This window comes from Thunnus thynnus, chromosome 12 (genome assembly GCF_963924715.1).
Source record: "Thunnus thynnus chromosome 12, fThuThy2.1, whole genome shotgun sequence".
NCBI classification, from domain to species: domain Eukaryota; kingdom Metazoa; phylum Chordata; class Actinopteri; order Scombriformes; family Scombridae; genus Thunnus; species Thunnus thynnus.
Genome location: NC_089528.1, coordinates 24754115 through 24770182, shown reverse-complemented (window position 1 = coordinate 24770182; position 16068 = coordinate 24754115). Strand labels below are relative to the sequence as shown.

General features: G+C 37.6%; 2 protein-coding genes across 2 annotated transcripts; one reads left to right on the top strand and one right to left on the bottom strand.

Annotated features, from left to right (window-relative positions):
* Positions 1-331: 331 nt before the first annotated feature.
* LOC137194535 (poly [ADP-ribose] polymerase 2-like) lies at positions 332-13644 on the top strand. The gene is made up of 16 exons (XM_067606512.1): positions 332-515; positions 4826-4981; positions 5535-5605; positions 6418-6468; positions 6875-6971; positions 7096-7171; positions 7266-7368; positions 7505-7637; positions 7867-8005; positions 8132-8195; positions 8286-8420; positions 9184-9335; positions 9595-9694; positions 10379-10477; positions 10973-11097; positions 12654-13644. The coding sequence occupies exons 1-16, from the start codon at positions 449-451 to the stop codon at positions 12811-12813; spliced, it is 1728 nt and encodes a 575-aa protein (XP_067462613.1). The 5' UTR covers positions 332-448; the 3' UTR covers positions 12814-13644.
* A 65-nt stretch (positions 13645-13709) lies between these two features.
* Positions 13710-15529, bottom strand: LOC137194534 (protein lifeguard 1-like). Its single transcript, XM_067606511.1, has 3 exons — positions 15377-15529; positions 14746-14889; positions 13710-14015 (listed from the first exon to the last, which is right to left on the bottom strand). Exons 1-3 carry the CDS (start codon positions 15476-15478, stop codon positions 13881-13883), a joined length of 381 nt encoding a protein of 126 aa, XP_067462612.1. The 5' UTR covers positions 15479-15529; the 3' UTR covers positions 13710-13880.
* Between the last annotated feature and the right edge of the window lie 539 nt (positions 15530-16068).

The window sequence follows — 16068 nt, the reverse complement described above, 5'->3', positions numbered from 1 at the left end:
TTTACTAATTTATTATCCTCTGTTCTCTTATTTCCATTGAGTTCAGGGGTTTGTGTTTTTATTCGATTTTTTATGTTGTTCTATGTTTATTTGTTGTCTATGTTGTCTATTTTTGTATTATTTGTGTGTGTTGTGTGTTTCAATATTTGGCCAATAAAGTTGAAAAAACAAGCAAACAAATACGAAAAAACGCTCAACTTTGTATCAGTTCTGCGCTAAATGGTTGCTACGGTAACTGTTGGAGCAGCACGCATGCGCCGCTGTTAAAACAGATTTTTGTTTTAAACGCGATGTGATGCATCTTCTCTCTAGACGGATCTTTAGCGGCACCTGCCAGGCAGCAGCGACGGCAGTTTAGGAAGTTTTCCTGCCGTCTTTGTTGTCACTCTGTGTCTCTTTTTATTTATTTATTACCACCGTGCCTGTCAAATTACCTTCGCAAACCACAATGAGGCGAGCAAGAAGGAATAAAAGTCAGAGTGCAGCAGAAAACGAAGAAGTCCAGTCAAAAACAGGTTGGTGTGTTTGATGGTTAGCTGGCTGCTGTAACCAACTACGTCACTTCAGGACAGTAAGAGGAAAGCAGGAAAATTAACATTATTTATTTATTGTCCACGCAGACTTTAGTGTTATTGCAAAGTTTAAAAGATCAGAAACAACCAACTTTCTGCTCATGGTAGATCTGGTACAAGGTGATCATGTTAGTAACATGAAAACCTGGTTATGCTTTGGAAAAATTAGAGGGTGAACCTGTATTTCTTGTGTGGGAGCTGCTTTGCATATTTGTGTGATTGCTGGAAGCAACCACACATTGTTCTTCTCACTCTTTTTTCTTATTCCGTCTTCCGTACGTTTTTTGCCGCGTTTCAACTGCTGCATACTTTGTGTTATAAAAACCATTCAACTGTCAATCTGTGCAACTCGTTCAGCAGATGTTTGCTTGTATTTTTCTGAAATGTGGAGAGCACAGATAATTGTGTGATTGTTGGAAGCAAAATGTAAATACATTTCACATAGGACTTATAGTTTTTGAGATCTGAACCTTAATTGATAGAGAGTCCCTGTCTTCTCTCACTGCAGTTTCTTAAACTTACAGATTCTCTCTTCCTTCAAACACTTTTTACACATATCATTCATTCTCATGTTAAACTAGTCTTGCTTTCACTAATGATGTACAAATCTCTGGGCTTCAAGCTCTGGTTTGAGACAAATACATTTTCCTCATCAAAATGGAGATTTTTTCCTCTCACTTTTGTGAATGTCTGTTGGCTCAGTGGTTTAGAGCACTGCTTTCATGACCAGCAATACCTTAGATAACAAGGTTGTGTGTTCGATACCTGCTCACTGCAGTGTTCCTCATAATATTGCAAGTTTAAAAGATCAGAAACAACCAACTTTCTGCTCATGGTAGATCTGGTACAAGGTGATCATGTTAGTAACATGAAAACCTGGTTATGCTTTGCAAAACTAAGAGGGTGAACCTGTATTTCTTGTGTTGGAGCTGCTTTGCATATTTGTGTGATTGCTGGAAGCAACCACACATTGTTCTTCTCACTCTTTTTTCTTATTCCGTCTTCCGTACGTTTTTTGCCGTGTTTCAACTGCTGCATACTTCGCGCTATAAAAAACATTCAACTGTCAATCTGTGCAACTCGTTCAGCAGATGTTTGCTTGTATTTTTCTGAAATGTTACATGTTTCAGCGATTTTATATAATTTTTTAAAACATTAAAATTTATAATGGCAGCCTATGGGACAAACCGTCCAACTGAGTTGGAACCTTGGTCACTTTGACACTCAACTGCTCAGAAGTCCCTTATCGTACAGACGCCATTCAAATTGTAAAATGTTCACAAAACTTTGAACTTTCAAAGTTATCAGATTGTTTAGTGATATCTTTTGTCGTTTTTCAGCAATTTAAGCCAAAAGTCAGGGGTGTTTCAGACTTTTTCAGGTCTCATCAGTGTGTCATGTGATCAGGCACAGTTGAGAGCACAGATAATTGTGTGATTGTTGGAAGCAATCACACATTGTTCTTCTCACTCTTTAATCTTAATCCATCTTCCGTACATTTTTTGCCACGTTTCAACTGCTGATAATTTTAGACCAGAAATGTTTTTCTAAACTGCTGTCACTCCCACAATTTTAACTCCTCAAGCACATATCTTGTCTCAGTATGTTGCCACAAGCCTCCTCTCTCTCAAAATGTAAATACATTTCACATAGGACTTATAGTTTTTGAGATCTGAACCTTAATTGATAGAGAGTCCCTGTCTTCTCTCACTGCAGTTTCTTAAACTTACAGATTCTCTCTTCCTTCAAACACTTTTTACACATATCATTCATTCTCATGTTAAACTAGTCTTGCTTTCACTAATGATGTACAAATCTCTGGGCTTCAAGCTCTGGTTTGAGACAAATACATTTTCCTCATCAAAATGGAGATTTTTTCCTCTCACTTTTGTGAATGTCTGTTGGCTCAGTGGTTTAGAGCACTGCTTTCATGACCAGCAATACCTTAGATAACAAGGTTGTGTGTTCGATACCTGCTCACTGCAGTGTTCCTCATAATATTGCAAGTTTAAAAGATCAGAAACAACCAACTTTCTGCTCATGGTAGATCTGGTACAAGGTGATCATGTTAGTAACATGAAAACCTGGTTATGCTTTGCAAAACTAAGAGGTTGAACCTGTATTTCTTGTGTGGGAGCTGCTTTGCATATTTGTGTGGTTGCTTCCAGCAACCACACATTGTTCTTCTCACTCTTTTTTCTTATTCCGTCTTCCGTACGTTTTTTGCCGCGTTTCAACTGCTGCATACTTTGTGTTATAAAAACCATTCAACTGTCAATCTGTGCAACTCGTTCAGCAGATGTTTGCTTGTATTTTTCTGAAATGTGGAGAGCACAGATAATTGTGTGATTGTTGGAAGCAAAATGTAAATACATTTCACATAGGACTTATAGTTTTTGAGATCTGAACCTTAATTGATAGAGAGTCCCTGTCTTCTCTCACTGCAGTTTCTTAAACTTACAGATTCTCTCTTCCTTCAAACACTTTTTACACATATTATTCATCCTCATGTTAAACTAGTCTTGCTTTCACTAATGATGTACAAATCTATGGGCTTCAAGCTCTGGTTTGAGACAAATACATTTTCCTCATCAAAATGGAGATTTTTTCCTCTTGTTTTTGTGAATGTCTGTTGGCTCAGTGATTTAGAGCACTGCTCTCTGATCAGCTTCACTTTACATGACAAGGTTGTGTGTTCGATACCTGCTCACTGCAGTGTTCCTCATAATATTGCTCTCATGTACAAAGTTGCTTCACATCTTTATCATGTACCAGAATTCAATTCCTCTATAGCTTACCTTAACATTACTACCTAAAATATGGATTGATATGCTTGTTAAATACATCTTCTCCTGCGCCACACAGCATGTGTGAGTAGTCCAGTGGTTTAAGGTCATGTCATTTCTGAGTTCCTTTTAGATCCAAAGGTTGTGAGTTCGAGCCCTGCTTAGGGCAGAACTCAGTAGAGATGAAGGAGTCCAGGTGATGTCAATCTGCTTAATGAGCTGAGCTGAGAGGCTTTTTTGTCAATTTCATGCAATTCACAGGCTAAATACCAGAATCTGGCCTGATGTTACTGTGTGACATGTTAGCTCAGTGCATAGCATGTCTGTCTTACAAACATGAGGGTGTAGGTTCAGTTCCACCCATTGCAGACTTTAATCTTGCTAGATTTTTCAATACTTTTCAGCTTCCAGTTATGCAATCTTAATTGGCTTTCAGCAATCACTCGCAATTTCTACAGAAATTGCATTTTCTAGTATTATATATTAACTAGTCCTACACGATTTGTCATATCAACTTCGTTTCAATGTCAAATTGTACATCCCCATAAGGAGATGTATGCTATCACTTTTCTCAGGTCTAACATATTCCATTGATTTTATATAATTTTTTTAAGAATTAAAATTTATAATGGAAAGTCAATGGGAGCAATGTTTGAAGGCTCATATCTCAAAAACTAAAAGAGCTAAAGTCTTCAAACTTGATTGACTGGTGGCCAATGTGGAAATGCGTAACATGTTTCAAAATGGGACCTATAGCGCCACCATGTGGTCAGTTATTACGTGTTTTACATTTTGGCTTATGACTCATGAACCGTGAGGCCTATCCAAGCAATTTTTGCACAGTGTATTCCTTGGATGGTACCAAGTAGACTGATATAGGCCACACCCATTTGCGCCTAGAATATTTTTCCGCCACAAGGTGGTTTATCTATCCATCTATTCATTCATTCTTTTTCTGCTGCATAGGATTGACCAGGTTTTTACACTTTTTTTTTACTGCTTTCGGTCAAATTCTTTACAAATCTAAAATCACAAATTTGCCTCAAAGAGCTTTATAATCAAGCTTAAACGGATACAACACCCTCTCGCCTCAGACCCCGGGATTGGATAAGGAAAAACTCCTCTCCAAAGAACTTAAATGGGTAAAAATGAAGGAATTAATTTTTTCATTTACAACCTTTAACTTCCAAAAAGCTTCATGAATGTAAATTAATAATTCTGTGTGTGTGTGAACAGTGTGGCAGTGGAAGGGGGATGAAGGACAGTGGGAACCGTTTATTATTATTTTGCACCGGATTACTTGGTCATAGTGTCTTTTATTCAACAAACACAACTAAAATTTGGATGTATATGTTATGTATTCAACCTGCACCTCAAGTTTTTTTTGTTCTACAGTTCTCTCATGTTTTTTAATCTAAATTATTGAAGGTATTTAAAGTCTTTCTTCTGTTCTGCTCTCGTGTTCAGAGGATTTGAGTGAAGCCGGTGACTTGATTGCTCATAATGGGAGGCCAGTTCAAGTTAAAGAGGAAGAGGAGGAGACGGAACGGCAACCCATAGCTAAGAGGACAAGAGGACAAAGCAAGAGTCAGACAAAAACCAAAGAAGAAATGAAGAGTGAAGGTAATATGGGTCTAATTTTATACATATATTGTATGTGTAATAAATATGAAGCAGCGTTTCACAATTTGGGGGAGCAACTCATACACAAAACTCTTTCTCTAAATAAACATGTATTAGCAGGTTTAATAGGATGCAGAGTTATGCAATGATTAGTCGATCAATCGATTAGTTGCTAACTATTAAATTAACTGGCAACTATTTTGATAATCTGTTAATCATTTGGAGTCATTCTTGTGGAAATAAAAGTCCAAATTATCTGATTCCAGCTTCTCAAATTTTAATATTTTGAGATTTCTTTAGTCCTTTATGATAGTAAACTGAATCTTTAGGTTGTGGACAAAAGGAGACATTCGAGGTCGTCATCTTGGGCTTAGTGATCGTCATTTTTCACCATTTTATAGACCAAATAACTAATCGATTTATCAAGAAGATAACCGACAGATTAACCGATAATGAAAATTATCATTATTTTCAGCCCTACAGTTATCTGTGCTTCATATCGGATGCCAGTTGACCTCATTAAAGTTTTGTTTCTGATCTGGATGTTTAGCAGAGGTTGTGAAGACGGTGGTCATGAAGGGAAAAGCTCCAGTGGACACCGAATGCAAAGCCAAACTTGGAAAGGTACAATATTTATATCTTTATTTATATCAATATGAAACACATGATTCACATGTATCTTGTTTGTGGTTTGACAGCTGTTTGAAAGGCTTTGCTTCAGTCACACTTCCTCTTCTGAGCAGGACTTAACTTAACTTATTAGAAATGTACATGTGTGTACGCAGATCAAGCAAACACTCATTAGGCAATAAATATGAAAACATTTCACTGCACTCACTGATTTTTACTCGCAGACTCACAGAAGTTATTCAGGCTGTTTTATTCTTTTTATTTATTTATTTTCTGTCATAACTGTCACTGACAGTAAAGTCGTGCAACTACAAATATTCATCAGTGCTTCTGTTACATGAGAACAATATTTTACCTTCTTATGAATTAGTAATCATTATTAAGTATCTTTTCCATAGTAAAACAGTCACATCTACACAAACGACCATATGACTTCTCCACATTTTCACCTCTGTGCTGTAATGTCGTTGTCGGTTTGACTACAGTCGCTCTGGTCTCGTCCTGGTAGATTAATATCAACCACAACACGTCTGGTTTGATTCCAGCCTCTGACCTTTGCTACATGACGTACCCGCCTCTCTCTGTCCTGTCAAATAAAGAAGAAATTGGGCTTTGCTGCTTGTGTTTTGTTTGCAGACTTCCTTAAACTATTGTTTTTTAAATAAATATGTATAAAACAACACATGCAAGGAACAGAAAATAAGAAGTTGACAGGAGAGATTTTATATCTTTTTAATTCCTCCTTTACAGGATGGAAATCACCTTCATTCATGTTACTTCTTTTTGCCTCTTCTTCTCTCTTCCAGGCTCATGTTTACTGTGAAGGAAAAGATGTTTACGACGTGATGCTAAACCAGGTAAATATTTAACTACGTAACATTTGGATCTGCCAAATTAATCAAGAAAGACTTGTGTTTTTTTTTTTTCTGTATTGACTAAAGTTGAAAGATTAAATAATCCTGAATCATTTTTTCTAGATGTTGTGTTCATATTTATTTAACACAGTTTTGGTTATTGGTGATTTGTGAAGCTTCACTGAGCTTCTTGGTGACTATTTTCATGTTTGCTGTGAAAAGTTTGATTGTCAGATTAAAATTTTCAGCTAATAATGCAGCTTTGCCTTTTAAATCATATCTTAAAAACCAAAATTGACTGAAGACTTTATAATTATTATATGAATTATATTTTCATTTTACATTTTTATTTGTTGGAAAGTAAACAGATTTAAGGCCTCCAGCAAACACCTTCTCTCTGATTTTGCAGACGAATCTTCAGTTTAACAACAACAAATTTTACCTGATCCAACTGTTGGAAGACGACGGCTCCAAGTGTTACAGTGTTTGGACGAGATGGGGAAGAGGTGAGTTTACTGTGTCCTGATGATTCTCTGCATATTTGATATATGCGAGTGTTTATATTTACCTATAAAATTAGCCTGAAGTATGAAAGACATTTCTGTAAAACTGACTTCTTTGTTTCTTCAGTGGGCAAAGTGGGTCGAAACAGTCCGACAGCCTGTGGTGGAGACCTGCTGAAAGCCAAAGATATCTTCAAGAAAAAGTGAGATATGTGCTATTGAAAGCAATAAAAAAAGAGTTCTAGACGTCTCCACATGGAAGTGAGATTCTGAAACACTTGTTTGTTTTTGCCGCAGGTTCCTTGACAAGACTAAAAACGAGTGGGAACACCGAGCGACTTTTGAGAAAGTGGCTGGAAAATATGACATGGTGTTCATGGACTACGGCACGAATGAAAAGGTACGTTTACGGATAAAGAACCAATAACTTCAGTATCCTGCTGAAGTGCTTGAAGCTGATGCTTTGTAATCAGGATTTATTGAGAAACGGAGGCGTCTGATCGATCAATCAGTACTAAAACATTTCTGTGTTCCAGGAGGAGACGCAGAAAAAGAAAACCTCCAAACTGGATGTGAAGATCCAGTCTCTCCTGGAGCTCATCTGTGACGTCAAAGCCATGGAGGAGTATGTGCTGGAGATGAAGTATGACACCCGGAAAGCTCCTCTCGGTCAGTCGGACTGAATCAAACAGAAATGCAGTGAAATGTGTCCTGATATCCTCTTTTCATCTCCACTAAGAACATTCACAGAATATTATTTTACACAGAGCAAAGATGCAATAAAAGATGTTCTTAAAGTCATAACCTGACTGTTTTAGATTCAGCTGGTGACAAACACTATATTTATATATACCTTTGTGTTGTTTACTATATAGAATATTTCTCGTTCTACCTGCAGGCAAGCTGACCTCAGAGCAGATTTGCGCAGGCTACATGGCGCTGAAGAGAATCGAGGCGTGTTTGAAGAAGAAGGGCAGCAATCGGGAGCTACTGGAAGCCTGCAACCAGTTCTACACCTGCATCCCGCATGACTTTGGGTTAGAGAAACACTTAAGCTGAGATATATGTACTAATTTACTGCAGGAAAGTGTATGTTTGAATGATGACAGGCAAGTGCTTTACGTTGGATTCTGTCTTGCTGTAACTAAGATCTAATTCTCCAGGAGGAAAACTCCCCCAATCATACACACAGAAGATGAGCTGAAGGAAAAAATCTCACTGTTGGAGGTAAAAGTGTTTCTTATCGGTTGACGATTATTCTGTTTTTGTCTTCACTCGATCTTGTGCTACATATTGTATATATATTTCTTTTCGCAGGCGCTGAGCAACATCCAGATCACTGTGAAAATAGTTCAGTCCAGCAGAAACGGTGACGAACATCCTCTGGACAGACAGTACAGCTCCCTCAAGTGCAAACTGCAGCCCTTGGACTCCAGCGCCCCCGAATACAAAGTGTGTCTGTTGCTCATAACTCTTATGCTGATAAAGTAAAAGCAGTTAAGGTTTAATTAAATCACTGAAACTGTGTCGTAACGGTGGAATCAGAGAAGATGGAACTAATATCTTCAAAACACTCTGTTTGGCCCATTAATATTCCCAAACCAGTCAAGTCAAATGGTACCAAAACCATCAAGTTATCTAAGGCAGCATAATATATTCCACATATAAGATGTTGGACTGTTCGAAATCTATTTCTATTTGACTGAATATTACTCTAAAAGGAAAAAAGCCTTCAGTAAATAATAACGTACCTTTCATATTCGGCCACTTGTGGATGATGACACATATCAAGATACTTTCAGAAGCTACAATGAAGTTCAATATCAAAAGATTTTTTCAGCTATCAATAGCTATATTTATATATATTTATGTATATCTGTATGATGTCAGCGGTACATCAGGTTTTCTTCTGTCCCTGAAAATCTTTGTAGCGCTGCCTTTCTGTATCAACTTCAAGCCGTCATGTAGGGAGAAATCCACTGCAGAAGATTCAAAAAGACACATTTTTCCACTAACAGCTGCCTTAATCGACCAGAATTCACTGCAGTCACGAGACATGTCAGGATTTGAATACTGACAGAAACACATTCAGAGAAAACAGATGGACTCAAATAATAAACTGAATGAAACTTTGTCTGTCAGTTGCTACAACCTGAAGATACTTTGTGTAGTTTGTTGTTGTTTCTTTGTAAACACTCGTCTTGTCTGTGTTCAGGTGATAGAAAAGTACCTGCTGTCGACTCACGCCCCGACTGACCCCCCGACTCACGCCCCGACTCACAGTGACTACACCATGAGTGTGCTGGACATCTTCTCAGTGGACAGAGAAGGAGAGAACGACGAGTTCCTCTCACAGTTACACAGCAGGTAATAAAGGATCAATAATTTATCGGCTCATATTGTCTCAGATGTTTTATATGTTGTTAGAACTTTGAAATCTGCTTTAACTTCCTTATTTACCTGTAAAATCTGATAAAGATGTCAGTGAAAATAATTTATTGGCGATGAACTTTCCGTCATGTAGCCCAATTCTGTGTGTGTGTGTGTGTGTGTGTGTGTGTGTGCATGTGCGTGTGCGTGTGCGTGTGCGTGCGTGTGTGTGTGTGTGTGTGTGTGTGTGTACCAGGACTCTGCTGTGGCACGGTTCCCGTCTGTCTAACTGGGTCGGCATCCTCAGTCAGGGTCTCAGAGTGGCTCCACCTGAAGCTCCCGTCACTGGTTACATGGTGAGATGGATGATTGATTCATTTACTTTCTTTCACTTTATTCTATTTTAATGTTCGTCTGTCGAAAAGTCCTCTCACGCTGCAACTAACGATTATTGACATTATCGACTAATTTAATTGTTTTGGTCTTTAAAACATAAACAGTGAAAAATGCCCATGAGTGTGACATCATCAGATGTTTTTTTTGTCTGAACAGTCCAAAACAAAGATATGTTTACAAATTAACTATGATATAAGACAAAGAAAAGCAACACAAATTCACAAGTCTGAGAACCTGAAATTACATCAAATATTAGTCAGTAGATAGTTTTGCTTTAAACATTACCTGAATGATTAATAGATTATTAGACTAGATGTGATTCATTTTCTATCCATCGACTAATCGTTGCAGCTCTTAACTCTGTTTTTAAAGAACATGTAAAGTCATAAGTCAAAAATAAATACATAACAAACATAACAAATACATGACATTGCTCTGTTAAAACCATTAGCTGACAGTTATGTGAGGAATAAAACCCAACAAGTTGAACTTTTTATGGTTGTATTAGATGACACAGCGACTAAGAACCACCCAACGTGATTTTTAAATGGAATAAAATTATCTATAAACTGTAAAATATTTGTCACAGCAACATTTTGTCTTTATTACAGAGAGAATAATTTCCCTGTTTCTCTTTCATCCAGTTTGGTAAAGGTATCTACTTTGCTGACATGTCGTCAAAAAGCGGCAACTACTGCTTCGCCAATCAGCACAACAATGTCGGACTGCTGCTCCTGTGTGAGGTGAGTTGACTTTTATTATTAGTTTATTATTGATTTCTTGAATTAACATGTTGTCGTCTCAGCTGGTGAAGAAAATTTACCATCCAAGGAAATATCTTGTCAATAAACTGTGATAGATTTTCATTTTTCACCTCTTTTTCTACTAATAATAAGCTGTTTAATCATCCTGACAATGAAGGAAGGGGGTGTAAAAAGTTATATTAACATTGTAGTCTGAGAAATAAAACAAGAGAAACTTCAAAGACAAATTCTGCCTGTTTGGTGTTTATAGGCTGTTAATTTCAAACCCCTCTGACCTGCCAGTACAAGTCTGTAACTTGTATTAACAGTAAATCCAACAGGATTTGAACATCACCTTTCACATAGAAACTAGATGTGATACAACACTTTTTGAATCTCCGTGCTGTGTGTGTGTGTGTGTGTGTGTGTGTGTGTGTGTGTGTGTGTGTGTGTGTGTGTGTGTGTGTGTGTGTGTGTGTGTGTGTGTGGTTGCAGGTTGCCCTGGGAGACTGTAACGAGCTGCTGGTTGCCGACTACGAGGCCAACAATCTGCCTGATGGAAAACACAGCACTAAGGGACTGGGACAGACCGGACCTGACCCCAGAAACTCTGTCACCCTGTTAGTCTGTCTCATTATACTGATACGTTTCATACAGGCCAAACATTGATCTAATTGTGTTACACTGTTACATAACAAAAAATCATGACATTATCTGAGAGGAGAACTTAATGTTAATTACATCAGCAAAGGAAAGAAAAATACACGTTGATGAATACAAAGAAAGAAGAACTACAGGAAAATTAAAATATTAAACACAGACGTATGATGATAGTAAGTTAGTTCTTACTCAAACAGCTACTTTCAGATTGATAATTATCTATCAAAACGGAAACAACCATCATCACTGCATCCTTTCTGTTAACTGTAGAGCACTTTCTAATCGTTCATGTTAGTAAAAAGGTTAAAAAAAAAAAGAAAAAGTTAGAATAAATCCAGCTGTAATCACATTTTTCTTATTAATTTCACAAAACAATACACACACTTTAGTTGTATATTATTCTATAGCCCTGCTGCTATGTTTTTAGAAAGTGACGTCATGCACAGTAATATGATTTTAGACTTCACTACCTTAATAGTGATCGGCTAGATCCGCTACGTTATTTGTTTTAATTATGTAGACCCGTTTGTTGAGGTCCGTTTCTATCACTCCATAGAAACGTCAACTTGTTTTTATTCCAGAGGGAGTCTGTGTGGAGTAAAACCACTCGGATAAAAGTCAGAACACTAACTGCTGAGCTCAGTTTGCTCTGCAGTGACTCACACTACTGAAGGACTGACCTCGCTTTCCCCTCATTAGTTCTGCCTTCTCTCCTGCTACGCTGCTGCTCCCCTGTAGATACATACATACAAAAAATACTGTTTTTCATTACAGAGCGGTCACGTGAGCTTGAAAAATACCAGATATTTAATTTATTGTACCAATCATGAGATTAAATTGTGATCTACGTTAATAGACTATGTAGGTCGTTATGTATTTTTTAACCAATTATCTATAAATCATGTTTATTTCACATTACTGGCAAACGTTTTCCAAAGCACTGTATATTTTTTGTATTGTTTCCCCACCTTGTAGTCATGAACTGGTTTCAGTTTATCTCTGCAAGTTGATTTTCAGACTGTGTTGGCTATTAAAAGTCTTGTGGTATGTTTTGGAAATAATAGTCAACAGTGATGTAGAGAAGATGCAATTTTGTACTTTAAAGGACCAGTATGTAAGATTTAGTGGCATCTGGCGCTGAGGCTGCAGATTGCAACCAAATGAATCCCCTCCCCTTCCAAACATGTAGGAGAACCTACGATGGCTGCGAAACTTGTGAAAAAATGCGATTGTTTGGTTTGTCCCTTCTGGGCTACTGTAGAAACATGGCGGCCCCCGTGGAAGAAGACCCGCTCCGTCTTTTATGTTAACGAAAACACAATAACTCTTATTTTCAGGTGATTATACACTAATTAAAACATACTTATTAATATTATATTCCATTTCTGCCAAGTTCGTTCTGCTAGATGCCACTAAATTCTCCTCACTGCACCTTTAATGGGGTTAAAACCACCAGAATGATCCTTTTAATAAATAGCACTTTTGATTTGTATCCCTCTCTCTCCTTGTTTCTCAGGGATGGTGTGACAGTGCCGATGGGTCCAGGGGTGAAGACGGGCGTGGGTAAAAACAACGGTTACTCCCTTCTCTACAACGAGTTCGTCGTTTACAACCCTGCCCAGACTCGCATGAGGTACCTGCTGCGGGTCCAGTTCAACTACTCTTCATTGGGATGAGGCTTCTGCAAAAATAACGAGACTCAGCAGATTTCCTCTCCACAAAGCCGGGATGATATATCACTTAGTCATTCTTCATGTACACTTAGGCACTGTGTAGGTCATGGGGTTTCATGGTTTCCTGGTTAAGATGTGACTGGATCAAACTGGAGAAAAGCAGGTTTTCAGAGATGTTGACTTTGTCAGTGACGTCCGTGTGTTTTAGATGTCATACAGCGGGAACTTACAGATCTAAAGGTTATGAATTTCTTACATGGGAATGGAAAGTTTTAATCTATGTAAGAAAAAACCCTTTTTTTTCCACATCAGGTTCTGTATGTCACAGGTAATCAGCTCAACAAATCTCTTTTTCTTTTTGAGTCAGGAAGTTTATGTTTGAGCCTGTAAAATCATTTCTACATTCCTCTTTATTTATCGGTGAGGCTACAGGTAAAAAATACGCTGCTGCTGAAGCTTTGGTGAAGGTAAAAGATGAAAATGGATCTATGTGATATGAGGAAAATATGCAGAACATTTTGCACTACATCTTGCCAATGTGACTTTATATCACTACAAGCTTTATTGTATTGCATGTTTCATACAGCAACATTCATAGCATTTTAGTTTTCTGCTCTGGTGCTGTATGTAACACAAATGGCCTTATTTTGGATCTATTGAATTATCAGTGTCTGACTTTAATGACACAAAATGAAACATCTTCTAGGCTGGATTGACATTACTTCTTAGATATGAAATACTTACTTCTTATTAATAAATGTTTCTGTTTGTTTGAATAATTGTCGTGTTTATATGGGTTAACATACAATGCAAGAAACAGAATAAAATACAGTTTTTAATTATGTTTTATTTATGTAAAACTGAGACAAAGACAATATTCTGTAAAAACACCGATCATCATTCATTCATTGTCACTTAAAACGGGATGCAGTTACAATATGTACATAATAAAAAAATGAGCTTTTTGATTGTGGTTGCAGTTTGGAGTGTCTGTCTGTATGTGTATGTGTGTGTGTGTGTGTGTGTGTGTGTGTGTGTGTGTGTGTGTATGTATGTGTGTGAACACAGTTTCACCTCCTCCCCAGGAGGTAGAGGAAGATGAGGACTATGTCCAGGTAGATCATGAGAGCAGCGTTGATGTATTCCTCAGGATCCAGACGGTAGCTCATCGTCCCCATCATCAGCTGACAGTCGATCATCAGGAACTGAGACAGACAGACGGGGAGGGAGAGAGAGAGAGAGGAGAGTATGTAGGACAGGGTGAGAGATTAAATAGATTTTTAAAGGGATATAAAATGCTTTTTGTGATTTTCTGTCATCTATAGTGTAATAAAGGTTTGAATATACTGTGCAGTGACAATATAACAGCATATCCAGTAAATGTGGGTTTAATCCCTCGAAAGACAGACATTCGCTAACATGAGGTGTCACTATTTGCTTGATTTTTTTTTAGGCACTTCAATATTAAGTCGGATATATTTGAGCTTTTCCCAGTTATAATTAGGATTTATAAGTTTCCCATTTAAAAGCCAGCATCTCAGTAACTGAGAAGGCCTTTAACATGTCTGATAAAGGATATTCATATATTGATATTTTGCCGCTGAACACGAAACCTGCTCTAAATAAAAACAAGTCACAAGTGCTGTAACTGACACCACAATGAATGCTGCACCGAGCTTCCTTTTTTTTCTGACTGCAGAACTGTTGTTTATAGCGCTTCACTCAGGACCCGAGGAAACAGCTTGTATTTCTGTCCGTAGGCGGTTATAACGAACGCTGACTGGTGAACTCTTATCTGTGACGCTTTTTAAAACAAAGCAGGATGGGGAAGCAAACCTGTCAGTAATTTTACCGTTTAACCTGCAGAACTTTTGATATGATTTTGTTCCTTCTACTTAATAGCAAACTGTGAAAGTTTATATATTTGTTCCATACCAGGGAGTACAGCAGAGCTCCCAGACATCCATAGGCGACATCAGTGATGTAGGAGTAGTAGAAGGTGCAGAAGAACCCAAACATGAGAACGTCCACAGCCAGAATCAGCAGAACACCGTAAAAAATAGTGAAATCAATACGAGTCTGCAACAAACACAGAAAAACATAAACTGCATTAATACATTTTCTGTCATGTATCGCTTAATGTGGCTGCTTTCATAATCTGTGTAACAAAGTTCTTTACAATATAAACAAACGATCACAAACAACAAATGATACATATGGTAATAAATACACATGAAAATGGAGACCTGGAGACAAAAAGACACATAGCTATTTTCTTTTTGTTTCGTCCAAAGTATAATTATAGTACAGAGGATGATTGAACAGCTATAATTGAGAAAACATTGAGATTTTGCCTCTTCTGACACTTTCTTAGCACTTGTAACATGCATCATCATAATGTCAGATATGGATTTTCTTTGCAACAAACAGTTAAGTGCTAGAACTTAAAAATTAGCATATAAAAGCAATGGAAAAAGTGCACCTTGCTTCACTTCACTTCATGTATACAGATCACAATATACATGAAGCGAGTGGAGTTTCAGTTCAGCCTCTGTGTGTGTCTGACCTGAGCTGAGAAAGCGATGATGGCGAGAGAAATGGCCAGCGTCGCTCCCATAGTGATGACGACAGCGTTGGTGTTGTGGAAGGAGGCGATGGTTCCCACCATGTATGAAAGGCTCAGGGTGACCACAGCCTGTTGTCACAAAAATCAATACGTCATTAAAACAACTCTTGTCCTTTCATAGTTTGTCTGATATCCAGGCCTTCAAAAAAGAGGACAATCAAGTGCACATGTTTTTTTTTTAGTTTATAAGACCTGCACTTCTAAACCCAGCAGTGTTTGTGCTACACTCTGAATTGTGCATTTAAACAATACAATACAGGACGAGTCTGTCCTAATTAAAAACGCCACCAAAACCTCAAAGACACACAGTGAACTTGTGAGTACGGGAACCAAACTTCAAACAGGAACAGTTTTTACTCAGAAACAACAACAGATATAATCTATCAGCTTATCTTAAAAAAACACCTAAATGTCTAAATGTGTTAAAGGTTGTGCAAAACTAAGCTGTGAATAAAAGATATGCCAAAGCACAACTTTTATGTTTTTACTGCATAGCAACAATGGATGTTTTTCATGTATACAAACTGTATCTTCTCTAAGTTGAATCTAGTATTTATACTTGTGCTTGGGTAGATTTTAGTTGAAGATCCCCTCCAGACATGTCTGAAGATTTAAAAATACTCTGCCTTGAC